Here is a 17,870-nt window from a genome sequence, read left to right as displayed (position 1 = left end):
CCCGCGGAGCGGCTGGTAGTTTCGAACTGCTGACCTTAAGGTTCACAGCCCGATTCGTAACCACTACGCTACCAGAGCTCCTAAGTAGCAACTAGGGTCCTAAAAACTTTTTTTTTTTTTAATATTTTATTGTGAATTATGTGATAGTTTACATGGGAGAACATTAGCTTTACATTCATCCTATAGTATATAATATCATTGCCATGGTTACAATCCCCTCCATGCATCATCAACCAACCAAAAGGGTATACCCTGCAAGCCTTCCCCTGGTTGTCAGCACACAGGGCCTCTCTTTCTCTGGGTCTACAGTCCCCAGCCATTCCCACTCTCCACGTCACCATCTCTGCCTCCATCTCTGGCGTCACTTTCTCTGGGTAGGTTCCCACACTCTGCTCTTCTCTCCCTTGATAGTCCCAGGGACCTCTGCTCCTGGACTGCAAAGTCAAACAATCCCCTCCTTTTGCTACAAAATGTCTACCTTTACATTTCCAACCCTCACAATCAGTCCTGATAGCAATTATTCACTATTGTGCCTCATGAGTGCTATTCCCATCTCCTTTCATCAGCCCTGCTCAGACAGATACCACTCCATGGAAATTCTACCTTCCTCTGCACTCTCTGGATCTAGGCTCCCTCTTGAAAGCTTGTATGCCAGTCACTTCTTGCCTTTGTAGCCTCCATTTTGGGTAGCCAATGTCCAAGTTGCCCATCCCTGTCTATACTGTGTACCGAGGGGGTGGGAATGATCCTCACTGTAAAGATTTGTTCCCTCTTTTAAGCTACTGCATCGATAGGTGTAGATCGAGTTCATCAAATTGTATCAGATTACTCTTTTTTACCTCTTCTTTCTTCTTCTAGTTGAGTTCTGATCATCCATCCATTGAAGCTAGGTCGAGTGGGTATTATCTGCCAGTGTGGATGTTCTTGTGCATATCCCCTTGCTTCTTATCAGGTGGATACTTCACTCTCCACTCTAGTCCTCTGTGGCTAGGAGTCCCCAGGTCTTGCCATACTGCTGGCCAACCAGGTCTCCACCTGGGTTCACAGGAGTTTATTGAATGTGGTAGGGTTTAGCTCACATCTTCTTTGCTGTTTTTCCCTCACTTCCCCTTATTGGTGACCAATGTGGTCACCAGTCAGAGTGCATGTCTGCTCACGTATTCCCATTGAGTCTTGGAAGGGTGTTTGCCCTGAGGAGACCTGACCACTTGCTTTGATGTCCTAAAAACTTTTGAGGGGCCAACTAAGGTGCAACTTTTGATTTCTCCCTGTCCTGAGAAAAGAAGAATGATGAAAATTGAAGTCGCATGGAAACAATTAGTCCAATGGACTAATAACGGGTCACAGAAACACTAGTTTCCAACGACCCTGAAACCAGAAGAACTAGATGGTGCCCAGCTACTGCTACCAACTGCTATGAAAGAATTCACATCAGGTGGTTCTGGATAGACTGGGAGAAAATGTGAAACAAAGTCAAAGTCATAAAGAAGACCAGGGTTACTGGTCAGATAGAGACTGGTGGAACCCCAAGACTATGACCATTGATCACCCTTCAGGTCTGGAATTGAGTGCATACCTTGGCTCAGTTTCAGCCAAGTAAGAGATAGGTCTATGGGAGAAACAACAGCTCTAGTGAGGTATGCACACTATAGAAGGGGTCAACCATTAGATATCAAAGGAGCCGCATTTACCCAATGACCAACTTCAGAAGGATTGGGAAAGAAGGAGGAGTGGAGATAGGAACCACAGGGAGGAAATGGGATAAGCGATGTTGCATCGAGAGGATTGCAATCATTGAGATGAAACAAAATGTGTAGATTTGTTGAATGTAAAACTGATGATCTCTATAACTTTCACCCAATTTATAATAAAAAGATAAACAAAACAACATTTTTTTTTTTTCATAAAGAGTCACTGATGTAATTGGAGCAGATCAGTGCAGTCCCTTCTCCCAGATCCCAGGGTCCAGTGGCTGCCCCAGTCATTCTTCTCACAAGGAGGGCCTCCTAACTGCAGAAGTTGTCTGTTTTATTTGCATTCAAGCTCTTTCCTGAACCCCATGCAGAATCTTCTGAGGTGGGAAATCTCCACTTGAAAGGACAAACAGACCAGTCTGGAGTGGCTAGAAGAACAGAAGATACTTCTTGAAAGAAAGACTGACAGGAAAATCAAGCTCCTTTTGCATTTACATATGTTCATGTTTGAATAATAAAATCTCTCAAATTACTTCATAAGTAGGCACACCCTTGCCTCTCAAATTGTTTTTCATTAAGACTGATGCTTCAAGAAGAGGAGCTTCATCTTTCTTTGATTTCTTTTACCTGCTGGTTTATTACAAACAATGCCCCAGCTTGAGAAACAGCATTTTATTTAATACTTTTAAGAATATTCTCAACTTTTCAGAGGATTCAGTGTCCTCTTTTTGTAGCAAATAGTTGGTAATGCCTCTTTTACATTCTGAAATTAAATTCGTTTATAATATAACTGACCCAGTCCATAGAATTCTTAGGAAAACAATGCCTTAGCTGTAAATCAAAGGAGAAATTTATAGGAACATGACTGATGATGAGATCTTTCACTATGTAAACCGTTGGGCTCAACTACACTGGAAAACATAATGAAGAAGTGAGTGACCTGCATCTATTTGTAGACCCATCTGCATGCAGTGGATACAGTAGATCACCCTGGTAACTCAGATGCTCAAGTGGAATTGGTGACTTTGTGGTGATTTTCTAAAGTGTTGAGTAAACAACTTTTGGGAAAGTCCTAAGTAAATCAAAGTACAAGCTCCCGTCAAAAGTTGCATTTACTATAAGTTAAAAAAAATTTTTTTAATTGACTTATATTTAAAACATATTCTTGTTAGATGCCATCGGGTCAGTTTTGAATCATAATAACCCTAGGTACAACAAAACGAAACACTGCCCAATTGTGCACCAGCCTCACAATCGTTGCTATGCTTGAGCCCACTGTTGCAGCCACAGTGAGTGTCCATCTCATTGAGGATCTTCCTCTTTTTTGCTCACCTTCTACAAAACATAATCTGGACTTTAATTGCAAACAGGTTTTTCATACCAAGGAGATATTGGAAAGTCACATGGGACAGTAACATTGTAGGTCATAGCATCCCTGCCCCAGCCTGTTCCCTAATCATTATGACAACTAGAAATGCCTCCACAAGTTTCTACAACACGCCCGAGGGCCTATCACTACTCCATTGGGAACCTGTGCTATAGAGCTTTCTAGTCAAATTACCTCTGGGGTGTTCTGAGAGAACCCTACTGGATGTCCATGCAAGAAACACAGGAGGCTTTATGGGACAAGGGCACAGCATTGTTCCTGATGGAGGTCACACACCCTCCCTCACCTTTTCTCTCTGACATCCACAGCACTGCATGGGATCTCCTCCAAAAATGGTGGTTCAGTTGCCTCTTCTGCTTCTCTCCTAGGGCTTGGATTTCGAGGCCAAAAGCCAGCACACGCTGTACGTTGAAGTGACCAATGAGAGTCCCTTTGTGGTGAAACTCTCAACTTCCACAGCCACCGTAGTAGTCCATGTGGAAGATGTGAATGAGCCACCCATGTTTGTCCCACCCTCCAAAGCTGTTGAGGTCCAGGAGGGCATCCTCACTGGGGAGCCTGTCTGTACCTACACTGCCCAGGACCCTGACAAGGAGAATCAGAAGATCAGGTACTTGGAGCTGTGCAGTTGGGTGGGCTGTTTATTATGGCAGCATTTGTTAGATTACCATCAAGATTGGTCAGTATTTTGAACACCACCCTACACAGAAGCTTTCCTTCCTACTCTCCTAGAGACTGAGCAGGGGTCAAGTATATTTCCCTTCCCTCCCGTCCCTCCCTTTTCACCCTGCTGATTTAGGCTCTCATTCATTGGCAAGGTGCATTTTCCATTGGATCCTGCTTAGGTGCCCAGAGTCCCTGATTCCATTTGCCAGTTGATAGGAGGAGGCTGAGAATGATGACACCAAAATTATGATCAATTTTGGATGTGACTCTTCCCACCTTTTCCTCTCCAGCTACCATATCTTGAGAGACCCCGCAGAGTGGCTGGCAATGGACTCAAACAGTGGGCAGATCACTGCTGTGGGTGTCTTGGATCGTGAGGATGAGCGCTTTGTGAAAAACAACATCTACGAAGTCATGGTCTTGGCCACAGATGATGGTGAGAGCTTCCTCTCAGCCCTTCCACGAGGGGCATCTTTGGTTCCCAAATGGCATTAGACAGAGTATGGTGTGGGGAAGGGATATCAACAAACCACTCTGGAGAGGAAAAGGGGCCTTTAAGAGGAGTGCTTTGAAGACTGGTCCTGATTTGGAATCATTAAGACCCTGACAGTTCTGAGGTATCTTTACCCTGAGGGCTCCTTTCAGCTTAAGTTTGTGTTCACTGAGCCCTAAACGGGTCTGCCCATTCCCCTTGTGATTGATTAGTTGAGGGTTGCTTGGATCAATATCTTGAGCAAGATTTTAAGGATGCATCTGGATCACTAGAAAGTGCCATGACTAATTAGAGATGTCACGTTATGATGGAGATGCCTGCTCTGACTGGAAACATAGCCAGGGCCTGGAGACAGTTGAGAAATGACAGCAGGCCTTGAGGAGAAGCTTCCCTAAAACTGACTGTCAACCACTAGAGTAGACTCAAGATGGCTGGTAGATTTTTCCCTTGTGATGGACCGGTAGTGGTTGTCTGGATGAAGTAGCTGTGGACTGCTGGGAAACTTAACACTGACTCATCAACCCATCCAAGGGCAAATCCTGAGAAATGATTATATGTGTAATTATGAACAGGGAGTCCTCCTACCACCGGCACAGGAACGCTCCTGCTAACACTTATCGATGTCAATGACCATGGCCCAGTCCCTGAGCCCCGTCAGATCATCATCTGCAACCAGGACCCTGTGCCTCAAGTGCTGAACATCACAGACAAGGATCTGTTCCCCCATACCTCCCCGTTCCAGGCCCAGCTCACCCATGACTCGGATGTGCACTGGATGGCAGAGGTCAATGAGAAAGGTAATTGAGCAATGGTGGTAGGTGGGTGCCAGCTATGTCTCATACCAGGACCCTATGCATATTCCTGCCCCTGCATCTGTGGGTCACACGGGTAACCATCTCCTCAAGAACTGCAGTCAATGCTAATCTAGTATGAGACTTTGGAATTCCACAGAGGTCCTTAGAGACCATTCTAGCTCACCTGAGGCCCAGAGAGAGAGGGAGAGTAACATATCCAATGTCACAGCATCAGGATTCCAACATTAGGAACCGCTAAGGGGGCAGCGATGGCTCAATGGTAGAATTCTCACCTTCCATGTGGGAGGCCAGGCTCAGTTCCCAGTCACCACCCATCTGTTGGTTGGAGTGTGGCATGTTGCTATAATAATGCACCAGGAAAAAAGTCTGGCGATCTAATTCTGAAAATCAACCACTGACTACCCTCTGGATTGCAATGGCCCAATCCACACCCAATCATGAGGATGGTGCAAGGCACCATGTGTTGGGAGCCAATTTAACTGCAGCTAATAATAGGAAGGGACACACACGGACCATGCTTACTCAGATGCTGCACAGAGATTAGATTATTTAATCCTCAAAACAACCCTGTGTATAAGGAACTGTTGTCAGATGCTGTTGTTGTTAAGGCCATCGAATCAGTTCCGACTCACACCCGTTTTACAGAAGAGGAAACTGAGGCTTACGGAAGCTTAAATATCTTGTCAGAGTTGTCATTAAGAGAGAATGATGGCATCAGATTTGAACCCAGTTGATCTAATTTACCAGGATGCTCTGCTGCTGCAAAAGAATATGGAGCCAACCATTCCTCCCACAGCCCTCTCTACTCAACTGGGTTCAATCATTTTGTTATAATAGCAACACAGAACCCAAACACCATACTTAGAGTGTGGAGTTTATTAGGGAAGTTCACAGATTACAATACAGAATCAGAAAATGCTCAGAGCACAATTGTTTCAATCAGTGGCTGATAAATGCCCATAGGACACACCACTCCACCCTAAGCCTCAGCCTGAAGGCACTCAGCTCTGGCTCCATGGGTCAGCAAACCTAGCTCTCCCACTTAAGTGCTTGGAGCTTTCCTTTCCTTTCCAGCTTTCTTTGCTCTGTGGGCAGGGAGCCCACTGCTCTGTCTCCTGCTCTAGTTCTTGGTTTTGCTGCTGCTGCTGCTCCTTTACCACTCCTCCTATATCACAGTTTTCTGTCCCTGGATCCAGGCGGGTCAATGCACAGGGATCTCAGGGTCCAAAGGATGTGCTATACTCCTGGTTCTTCTTTGATGGTTGTGAGATAACCCCCTACCTGCTTCTGAGATGGTTCGTTTTATACCCATGCTAGAGGTTCAAGTTTTTACAATTACAATGAACTCTGCTAACACCCACAGCTGAATCGTGTCATCCTAGCCATATCTTCTCCCACCTTCTCACACTGAGACCTAGCAGGACAGAAATGATGGGAGTTATAAACTATGACTGAAAGAAACATGAAATAATTCATGACAGCCTGGCTGCCTGCCATTTATTGAACCCTGGTGATATGCAAGATACTATTTTTCCTTAGTTAAGATTTCTCCCACCTTCTGTGGTCAGTATTTTTGTTCTGTGTATGCATGAGCCTCACTGAAGTTAAATTATGTACACACAGGCGCAGAGTTGTTAGGTCACAGAGCAAAAATTGAAGGCAGGCTTTGACTCCAGAGCCCCTGTTCCCCCCCCACACACACACACCTCTTCTCTAACCCACCTCCCTGTCCTGCCTCCTGATCACCAACTCTGAGGTTCTGAGCTTTTCATGGGTTTACAGTTGTCACAAGGACTGGAAAAGGGATGCATAGTGTATAAGAAAGGTAGGTGCAGCCCAAGGCTCCTGAAGAAATTGCATCACTGTAGTTTAAAGTGCTGCCCCTTCTTGGGGTTTGGGCTCCCTAGGAGGGAAATGGGGAGTATGTACATTCAGGCTCTGCCTCCTCCATCCAAATACCCAATTTCCAAAGCCCAACCCAGAAAGGACTCGGGAGACCTGTGCAAACTCGAGAGACCTCCCATATTGTCTCATTATCAAGATGTCTGTGATTTGGGTATATATACCACGTCTAGCTTCTCTCCTTTGGGGACCTCAAGTTGGTCTCCTGTCCCTCCCTTGTAATCTAGAAGTCATTTTTTTTTTCTTCACTGAACATTTGTTAAGTGCCATCGAGTTGGTTCTGACTCATAGTGATTCTAGCTTTGGTCTTGGAGTCGTGGTGACTGATGTTCACCTGCTCCATTGGTCCATTGGAGAAATATGATTCCAAACATCTTTAATTGTCATCAACCCTTCTTTCTTCTGCACTTGGAGAGAACAATAGTTGTACCATAGCTGGCCACCCATGAGCGTCCAAGATCCCAGACATTACTCACCAAAGCAGGATGTGGAAATTTGTCTTTGTGGACACCATTTGACCATGATGTCCCCTGAAACTATGGTTCTGAGCCCCCAGATCCAGCAATTCATTGCCTTAAAGTTTTCCTCATTTTGCTTGCTGTATGTTCCACCACATTCACAGATGTGTTTGTAGCAAAAAAGGATACAAATATCCTTTTTCAAAACCTTATATATTTGGGGGGATATATATCTACTTTTCCTCCCATAATCATTCAGCCTGTGTATCTGTCCATGCATCTATCCACAGAGCACTGTTGTTCCAGGGTTGTATATTTAACACTGTTTACCTCTGTCCCCTTTATCCCTTGCATACATACGTCCCTGTGTCTTCACCTGTCTTCATCATTCTTCTGCCAACCTCCCTCTTCTTATATATTGCCCTCCCTATTACCCAAGTTAACATCTACCCTCTAGCTACTCTCCCTTCCTCCCCACCCCTGTTAACCATCAAAGAATGTTTCTTTTAGCATGAAAGTCTTTTTTGAGGTTTTACAATAGTGATCTCATGCAATATTTGTCCTTTTGTGATTGCCTAATTTTACTCAGCATAATATCCTGCAAGTTCAGCCGTGTTATGAGGTGTTTTACAGATTCCTCATTATTCTTCAACGTTGCATAGTATTCCATACCAGAGTTTGTTTATCCATTCTTCCATTGATGAACATTTAGGCTGTCTCCATCATTTTGTTATTGTAAATAGTGCTGCGATGAACATTGGTGTGCATATATCTACTTGTATCATGGTTCTTATTTCTTGTGGATATACACCAAGAGAGAGATTGCTGAATCATACAGTATTTCTATTTCCAACTTTTTGAGAAAGCCCCTTTCCATTTTTCATGGTGGCCACACCATCTTACAGTTACGCCAGCATTGTAGGAGGATCCCAGTCTTTCCACACCCTCGCCACCATTTGTTATTTTCTGTTTTTGTTTTTTTTTTTTTAAAGTTCCTATTGATGCTGGGACGAGATATCTTATTGTTGTTTTGATTTGCATTTCTCTACTGGCTAGTGATCATGAACATTTCTTCATATGCTTGTTGGCTACCTGAATATCTTGTTTGGAGATTTGTGTTCATGTCTTCTGCCCATTTTTAAATTGGATTGTTTGTCTTTTTCTTGTAGTAAAAATATTATAGTTTTCTATAAAGTTTGGATATTAGTTCCTTATCTAATATGTTACTGCAAAAAATGTTTCCCAATTTGTGGGCCCTCTTCTGGCAAAATCTTTTAATGCATGTAAGTGTGTGATTTTAGGCACAGTCGTCTATTTTGTCTTCTTCTGTTTATATGGTTTTAGTTATGTTTGACAGTGTATTTATGCCATGTATTAAAACCCTTCAGTTTCTCTCTATTTTTTCATTAATGATTTTTACAGTTCTAGTTTTTACGTGTAGGTCTTTAATCCACATTGTTTGTTTTTGTATAATAGGTGTGAGATGTAGATCTTGTTTCATTGCAAATGGATTTTCCGTTTTGCCAGCGCCATTTGTTGAAAAGACTTTCTCTTCCCCATTTAATGTGTTTTGGTCCTTTGTCAAAGATTAGCTGACTACATGTGAATCCGTTTACTTCTGGGTTTTCAGTAACGTTCCAGTGATCTACGTATCTTTCATTGTCGCAGTACCAGGCTGTTTTGACCACTGTGACTGTGTAGTAGATTTTGAGATCAGGGAGTGGGAAGCTTCCAACTTTCTTCTTCTCGTAAGTAATGCTTTGCTTATCTGAGGTCACTTTCCTGACCATATAAAGTTAGTGCTCAGTTTTTCCATTTCTTTTAAAAATGACATTGGAATCTGAATTGGGATTGCATTATGTCTATAGATTGCTTTGGGTAGTGTTGACATCATTACAATGTTGAGCATGGTATAGTCTTCCGTTTTTATCATTCTCTTTTGGTTTCTTGTAGTAGTGTCTTGTAGTTTTCTTTGTATAGGTCATTTGGTTCTCTGATTACAGAATTAGTCCTAAGTATTTCATCTTTTGGGTGACACTAGTAATTACCTCTTCAAGCTGTGGTGAGGATTAGGGTACGGCCTGGTACATAGTCAGTGTCGGTTTGACCTCCATCATCATTATCATCACCAACTGAGAAGTCAGCTCAACAGCATGAGAGTGGGATGGTGATAGGAGTATTTGGTGACATACCCAACACTGGCCTCTCTGCATGGTAGACCAGATAACCACTCTGCAGAACTAGCTCTATTTATTGGTGAATGGAAATGAATAAGGAACATTCCCCCTTTGGACCTTTTAATAAAAAGGAGCCAGTGAGTGTGCAGAGCCCTTTCCCTGAAAATGCCTTGAGGTTACTGCTGGGATCTGCAGGCAAGCTGGGAAGTGGGTGGGTTTGTTTATAATTGGGGAACACTACTGGCATATGGAGTCCTGGTGTGGCACTGTGGGTTAATGCATCAGACTGCAAAGTACTTTGAACTGCAAGATCGGTGGTTCAAGCTCACCACTGACCTTGGACACCCTCTACGGGGTTGCTATGGGTCGGAATCTACTCAGCAGCACTTAACAACAACAACAACAACTGGCATTTACATGGTAGGGACCAGCAGTGCTTGAGAAAGTTCTTTAACAGTCTTGTCCAAGCCTTTAGCATCCCCTTGAGAAACCTAGATCTAAATTGAAGGGTAACATCTGTAGACCTTTCTTCAAAGAGACCCCTGATCCATAAAAATGTCCTACCCCCTTCCTAGGACTGTCACCCAGTCTTAGGCTTTGTAGTACACTTTAAAACAGTGAAACAGAAGTGGCCAGTTAGTAGGAATATTACGAGATTGACTAGCTAGATCTCTTAGGAAAAATAATGGGTTGTTTTTTGAGACACCAAACCATCTAGCACCTGATGGTGATGAGAAATTATTGGTCCTGTATAACATCACTTTTAAAATTGTATATTTAAAAAATATTGTAATTTATTTTCAAATAAATGGATAAATCTGTCCTTCTTTCCCAATAAATAATCCTTTCCATTGTGATGGATTTGGGTTTAACCAAACGTCAATATTTAGCACTTGGCTGCTTTGGGATATTCTCCCATTGCCCAGATGCAGGACTGTCTCCTCACACCTTCACCAAGTTAGACTCCATCCCCTCCACATGTGGTATTCCAAGGCCAACAAATCGCTTGTTCACCCTAGGAGACACAGTGGCCTTGTCCCTGAAGAAGTTCCTAAAGCAAGACACATATGATGTTCACCTTTCTCTCTCCGACCACGGCAACAAGGAACAGCTGACGATCATCAAGGCCACCGTGTGTGACTGCAGCGGTCACGTGGGGACCTGCCCTGAGCCCTGGAAGGGGGGGTTCGTGCTCCCCATCCTGGGGGCTGTCCTGGCGCTGCTGCGTGAGTATCAGGATGGGGCAGTTTAAAAAGCTGATTCTATCCTGAACTTCAGGGGCTAAGGGGCTACCGACGCATTGCTTATCCATTTCTTGAATTCTTAATTCTAGGAATGACCATCAGTCAGTAGATATTTATGGAATGTATGAGGCTTTGGGGATACAGTAGTGAACAAATAGACTTGACCCTGCTGTCATGGAGTCTAGAGGCAAGTTCTCCAATGTGACCTCGAGGCCAGCAGTATTTGCATTACCCAGAATTCATTAAAAGGCAAATTACCAAGCCCTTACTCCAGGTTTATTGACTCAGAAACTTGGAGGTGGGAGTCTAGCAAACTGTGTTTTCTTTAACAAGCCCTCCAGGGGACTCTGATGCAGCTAGAGTCTGAGAACCACAGTCTAGTAGACAGAGAAGAGGTGTTTAATGAAAACTAAGTCTTTGCTCTAATGGTAGAACCTTTAGAGTTGTTTTTCTACTCTCTTAGTCCTTGCCCAGAAGACACACTATCAGATGTGAATACAATAACAAACTGTAATCCATTCAGCATACTTCTTGAGTCTGGGTAGTGCAAACTGTTCAGTACTCAGCTACTAAGCAAAAGGTTGGTAGTTTGAATCCACCTAAAGGTGTCTTTAAAAAAAGGTACTAGCCATGTAAACCTTGAGTTCGGGTGAGCAGTCCAACCATTGAAAACCCTATGGTGTACAGTTCAGTTCCATGGGATCACCGTGAGTCAGAATCGAGTTAATATCAACTGGTTTAGTTTCTTTTTATTTTCTACACTGTTTTGAGCACTAGAGATACAGCATGTAAGCAAACAGGAATGTCAAGATGTGTGTGAGAGCTGCCATTCCAAGCAAGGTTTTTCCTTGCTGTGAAGGGGATATTCAAGTAAAGACCTGAAAGGTTGAGAAGCAAATCATGCCTATATCTCGGGGAAGTGCAAAAATCCAGAGACAGGACTGTGCCTGACACGTGACAATAGCAAGGAGGCCTGGCTGGCCAGACAGGAGTGAGAGGGAAAGCACAGAGCAGGGCCGAGAGATGATAGGGGCAGCGACTCAACATGCTGGGCCTTGGAGGCTGTTTTCAGGACTTGGGCTGTTATTCTGTTTGCAATGAAAAGATACCAAGGTTTTGAGCAGAGGAATGATGTGATTTGACTTGAATTGTAGAGGATTTCTACTGAACAGACTTTAGAGCAGCCACAGGAAAGTCAAGAAAGACAGTTTAGGAGGCTGTGGTCATAATCCAGGAATGAGATGGTGGTGGTGGTGGTCAGAGGTAGATGTATTTCAAGGTATTTTGCAAATACCTAGATTGAGCACTCTAAGGCTTTCGGTCTGAGCAGCTAAAAACGTGAAGTTTTCATTTCCTGACTGGGGAAGGATGGTAGAAAGAGCCACTTTGCCAGACCAGTCCAAGTGGGGATATCTGTAGGCATTCGACATATAAGCCTTGGGTTCTTCTGAGGAGGAAAAGGGGAAGGGACAGGTTACAGTCTAGCCATTCATGGGATGTACATCCTGACTGCAGACCCCCAAAGAAAGCTAGGGTTGTTTGGTGTGGTAAGAGTCAGCAGTTCCAAAAGCAGCCACAACCTAAGCAGTAGCTGTGACCTCAGAAAGGGCCAGAGGTTAACGGAATATGGTCATGCAGTGTGGCATTTGTTGACCATCCACCCCACTCCCACCCACCATGTATAAATAACCTGGTAACCATATCACTAGAAGCCTAGCATAGCATTTGCACTAACAAAAGGGCTTCAAAAAGTTCATGGGAAAAAATTCAATTAAAAGATAATGGAATTTTTCCACAAAATTTCTGAAGCTTCCTCATATGTTCCAATTATTGTACCATTTCAAAGCTGCATTATCTAGCTCTAACTTAAAGTCTTGGCTAATGTAGGGAGAACCAGTCCCTACTGGTTTTTAAAGTGGTGTTTAGAAGAGTCTCACTAAATGGTAATGTCTGATGGGAGAGCTCCATCCCCCCCAGAGGAGGATTTTTGTAAGGTCAATACTACCAAAATGGAGAAGACTGGCAGCAAATGATAGAGAATTATAGGTGGGGGGAATGAAGCTGGAACACTTCTGGGAGGAAATAATGTTAAGCTGAGCTTTAAAGAATGAGAATGAGTTATGTATATACATGAAGAGTGTTCCAGGTAAGGAGACAGCTGGTTCTCAAGTGGGACACTGCATGGTATATACTTAAGGAATACAGAGGAGACTAATGTGCCTAGACTTTTGAAAGTGGGTGAGTTGGAGAGTTGGAGGTAGAGGCAGGGGCCAACCCATGTAGGCCTTGATGAAGAGTTTGGACTTTTTCAGATGTGAAGGGAGCTATTGAAGTGTGTTATGCAGGAGAGATAACATGATTGGGGTTGTTGCTCTGGCTACTGTGTAGGGAGGTTAAAAATTAGATGAAACCCTGAGGGTTTAGGGGTCTTGGTTGTGTGGAGTGAGTAATTCACTCTCAAACTCTTTCAGTCCTCCTGTTGGTGCTCCTTTTGTTGGTGAGAAAGAGGCGGAAGGGCAAGGAGCCCCTTCTACTTCCAGAAGATGACACCCGGGACAACGTCTTCTACTATGGTGAAGAAGGTGGTGGTGAAGAAGACCAGGTGAGACATTGAGAGGTCTGCTAGTTGTGGCTGGATGCCCTCAGGGCCACCAGCATGTCAGCTACAGTGACCAGACCCTGATGTGAAGCATCGTTCTTCATGCAGGATTAGCCACAACTCTTGCATTTCTGAAAGGGTATCCGATCCATTACTGTAGCTTCTTTGGCTCCAGCCAAGCTGACCTTGAGCCTGTGCTTAATTTGTGAATGTAGAGAAGGGTGGAAAAAAGGGCTTTCAGAAATCTCTGACATTTATCTGTCTTCTGAGACCTACCAATGTGCACAAGCATCCAAGTGATAGGAAGATGGGGTGAGATGTAAATGATAAGGAAGTGGGGAGAGACCTTCTCAATCCAGTGCTCCATAATTTTCATAAAGGACTATGACATCACTCAACTTCACCGGGGTCTGGAGGCCCAGCCTAAGGTGGTTCTTCGCAACGATGTGGCACCAACCTTCATCCCCACCCCCATGTACCGTCTTCGTCCAGCCAACCCAGATGAAATTGGCAACTTCATCATCGAGGTGAGTCATGGGGGAGCATTCTAGGGTAGTTCATGCCTTACTTTAAGTCTACCACCGCAACACAAGAGAAGGAGCATGAGTGAGCTTGGAGGCTTGGCTCTGGGTCCAAATTCTGGTTCCACCACTGTCTTAGTTTCTTGTTGTTAGCTACCATTGAGTCGGTTCCAAGTCACATCTACCCTACGCACAACAGAACTAAACACTGGCCAGTCCTCACCATCTGCACAATGGTTGTCATACCTGAGCCCTTTGCTGCCGCCATCTCATTGGGGGCCATCCTCTGTTTCGCCAACACTCCACTTTAGTAAGCATCATGTCCTTTTCCAGGGACTGACTGGTCCCTCCTGATAGCATGTCCAAAGTATGAGAGATGAAGTCTCACCATCCTAGCTTCCAGTGAGCATTATGGTTGTACTTCTTCTAAGACAGATTTGTTTGTTCTTTTGGTAGTTCATAGTACTTTCAATATTTTTCTCCAAGACCATAACTCAAATGCATCAATTCTTCTATGGTCTTCCTTATTTATTCCAACTTTCATTTGCTTATGAGGCTATTGAAAATACCATACCTTAGTCCTCAAACTGATATCTTTGCTCTTGAACACTTTAAAGAGGTCTTGTGCAGCAGATTTGCCTAATTCAATACATCATTTGATTTCTTGACTACTCCTTCCATGACTTGATTGTAGATCCAAACAAAATTAAATCTTTAACATTTCGATCTTTTCTCCAATTATCATGATGTTATTGATTGCTCCAGTCATGAGGATGTGCGTTTTCTGTATATTGAGGTACAATTCATATTGAAGATCTTTGATCTTCATCAGTAAGTGTTTTAAGTTCTCTTTGCTTCTAGCAAGCAAGGTTGTATCATCTGCATGACACGACAAAGGTTGTAAATGAGTCTTCCTCCAATCCTGATGCCACATTCTTTTTCATATAATCCAACTTCTCAGATTGTTTGTTCAGCATACAGATTTAATAAACTCTGTTGCACACCTTTCCTGATATTAAACTACTCAGTGTCCACTTGTTCTGTTCTAATGACACCACGTATTATGACATAAACAAGTTCACATAAATAGTTAAACATTTTTAACTAGAATGCAGATTCCTTGATTTTCCTGTTTCAATGCCTTTTCCAATGTAGCATTCAACTATTAAGAATTCCTAAATAAGGAATCTGGTAGCATAGTGGTTACGAATCAGGCTGCTAATCTCACGGTCAGCAGTTCGAAACTACCAGCTGTTCCGTGGGAGAAAGATGAGGCTTTCTGCTCCTGTAAAGATTTACAGCCTTGGAAACCCTGTACAGAGTCACTAGGAGTGGGAACTGACTCCACAGCACATAACAACGGAGCTCTGGTAGCGTTTTGGTTACAAATCAGGCTACTAATCTCAAGGTCAGCAGTTCGAAACTACCAGCAGTTCCATGGGAGACAGATGAGGCTTTCTGTTCCTGTAAAGAGTTACAGCCTCGGAAACCCTGTGCAGGGTCACTATGGGTCAGAACCAACTCGACAGCACTTAACAACAACAGGTTCTTCATGAGTATATTAAGTGTTCTGGAATACCCAATCTTCCCAGTGGTATTAGTGGTTTGTCATGATCCACACATTCAAAAGCCTTTGCATAATCAACAAAGTAAACATCTTTCTGGTATTTTCTGCTTTCTGTCAAGAACCATCTGACATCAGTAGTGATATTGCTTGTTCCACAGCCTCATCTGAATCCAGCTTGAATTTATGGCACTTCCCAGTTGATGCACTGTTGCAGGTGTTTTTTAATTATCTTCAGCAATGTTGTACTTCCATGTCATATGAATGATATTGTTCAATGTTAATTTCTTAGTGCTGCTCTAACAGCTATCACAGTAGGTGGCTGTAACAAGGTCAGGGCACCTGGTCTAGGAGAAGGCTTTCTTTATCTTCTCTGGTGGAAAAATCCTTGCCACTGCTTCTTCAGCAATTTTCTTGGTGTTCCTTGGCGATCGCCACATAGCATCTGTCTTTCCTCCATTTGTGCTTGATTTCAGTGGGTTCCTACCAGTTCGATGAAGTGCCTAATCTGGTCTTTTAGATCTCAAAAACTATTAGTTCAAGACACACTTGATGTTGATATTACTCTATTATTTGCAAATAAAGAAGCCCCTATTCCTAAACAGGGTTATACCCACAGGGATCCACAGCACTTAACAACAACAACATAAGCCAAAAATCCAAACTCACTGCTATCCAGTTGATTCTGACTCGTTTGTTATGCCGTCAAGTTGGTTCCGACTCATAGCGACCCTCCATAGAGTTTCCGAGGAGCAGCTGGTGAGCCTGAACTGCCGACCTTGCAGCTCAAGCGACATTGCAGTCCAGTGCATTAGCCCACAGCACCACACCAGGATTTGATTCTGACTCATAGCCACCCTGTATTGGATTTATGAGACTAAATCATTCTTCCCCCTCAGAGCAGCTGCTGGGCTTGAACTGCTGACCTGGCAGTTAGCAGCCCAATACCTAACCCACAGCACCAATAGAGCTCTTATCAACAGGTATAGGGGTTCAGATTTACAACACATGTTTTAGACACACATTTCAGCCCCCAACAACACCAACAAGTTGTGTGACTTCTGGCAGCCCCTGTGAACTCCGGACTTCTGTTGCTTCCTCTGTAAAAGCTTAATTTGGAGATTGATTAAGGATAGATTAGGTGTGATTCATGAACTTTCTTAACTAATGCAGCAGTTGTTAGGAGCACAGACTGGGTTTGAGTTTTTTTTAAGATCCCAGGTGATTCCAATGTGCAGCAATGTCTGGGAACCTCTGTTATAGATCGTTTCAAGGATTGAAGGATTAAGTACCTACAATAATACTAGGCCAGTGGCTCCCAAACTTGCTTGTATGTTTGGAATCACTTGGGAAACCTTTGAGAATATGATGTCTCTGACCTCTGTTGTTTGTTGTTGTTAGGGGCCATCAAGTCGGTACCGACTCATAGCGACCCTATGCACTGTAATTTCATTGATTTGGAATGTGGCCTAAACTTCAGGGTTTTGTTTTGTGTTTTGTTTTTAAAACTCTCCAGGTTATTCAAGTTTGGGAATCATGGCCTAGCAGAAAGCTTTTATTAGGGAACGATTACTGTTATGAAACAGTATCTGAGCATGGTTATGTATCTGACTTATCTGAGGAACTTTGAAAACTATTAATGCCTGCAATCCAGGCTTTTTTTTTTTTAAACTTCCCAAGAGATTCAACTATGCAGCCAGGATCATGAGACCTTGACCTAGACACACAGATCTATGTGTGAGCCAGACACATCATGGTTCCATGGTAGCAGGCAGTCAACGGAGGCTCTTCATAACAGAAAAAAGGAAGACAGTGGTTGACATTTAAAACTGGAACACAATGGGCAGTCAGGATCCCTCACCCCAACTCAAACCCCTGGGCCTCAGTTTTCTCTTCAGTGACTGTTTTCTCTTCTAGAAAGAGCCTGGTGGTTGAGACTTTTCTTTAAGCCTGGGTGTGTTAGAGAGAATTCAGTGCAAAACAAGTGCTTTCTCCCAAACGGGAAAGCTGCTCAGGGTTTTTAGATTGCGGAAGACTCCTTCACCTTGGAGTTAAATAACTGAAGTTTTTCCTTCCAGTGGGAGCCCTGATGGTTCAGTGGTTAAGTGCCACTCTGCCAACTGAAGGGTTGGCATTTTGAACCCACCAGCCACTCCATGAAAGAAAGATGAGGCGGACGGTCTGTTTCCATAAAGATGGATGGCCTGGGAAAGCCTAGGGAACGGTTCCACTCAATCCTGTCGTATCACTGTGAGTCAGAATCAATTGGATTGCCACAGACTTGGTTCCCCCCAGTTCAATGAAGATAACTTCCAGAATGTCAGTATACTGGACATTTTTTTCCAAACAT

At 43.5% G+C, this 17,870-nt stretch overlaps 1 protein-coding gene across 1 annotated transcript in view; it reads left to right on the top strand.

The window, feature by feature from the left end:
* Nucleotides 1-17,870, top strand: part of CDH3 (cadherin 3, type 1, P-cadherin (placental)) — a 55,214-nt gene that overhangs the window by 32,973 nt on the left and 4,371 nt on the right. Inside the window, exons 11-16 of the mRNA XM_006860219.1 lie at nucleotides 3,450-3,691; nucleotides 4,038-4,183; nucleotides 4,813-5,037; nucleotides 10,612-10,818; nucleotides 13,308-13,438; nucleotides 13,816-13,962. Coding sequence (XP_006860281.1) covers nucleotides 3,450-3,691; nucleotides 4,038-4,183; nucleotides 4,813-5,037; nucleotides 10,612-10,818; nucleotides 13,308-13,438; nucleotides 13,816-13,962 — 1,098 coding nt within the window. The remainder of the gene's footprint in view (nucleotides 1-3,449; nucleotides 3,692-4,037; nucleotides 4,184-4,812; nucleotides 5,038-10,611; nucleotides 10,819-13,307; nucleotides 13,439-13,815; nucleotides 13,963-17,870) is intronic.

Source organism: Chrysochloris asiatica, unplaced genomic scaffold, assembly GCF_000296735.1.
Source record: "Chrysochloris asiatica unplaced genomic scaffold, ChrAsi1.0 scaffold00037, whole genome shotgun sequence".
Taxonomy (NCBI): domain Eukaryota; kingdom Metazoa; phylum Chordata; class Mammalia; order Afrosoricida; family Chrysochloridae; genus Chrysochloris; species Chrysochloris asiatica.
This window is presented reverse-complemented; position numbering and strand designations above follow the sequence as displayed.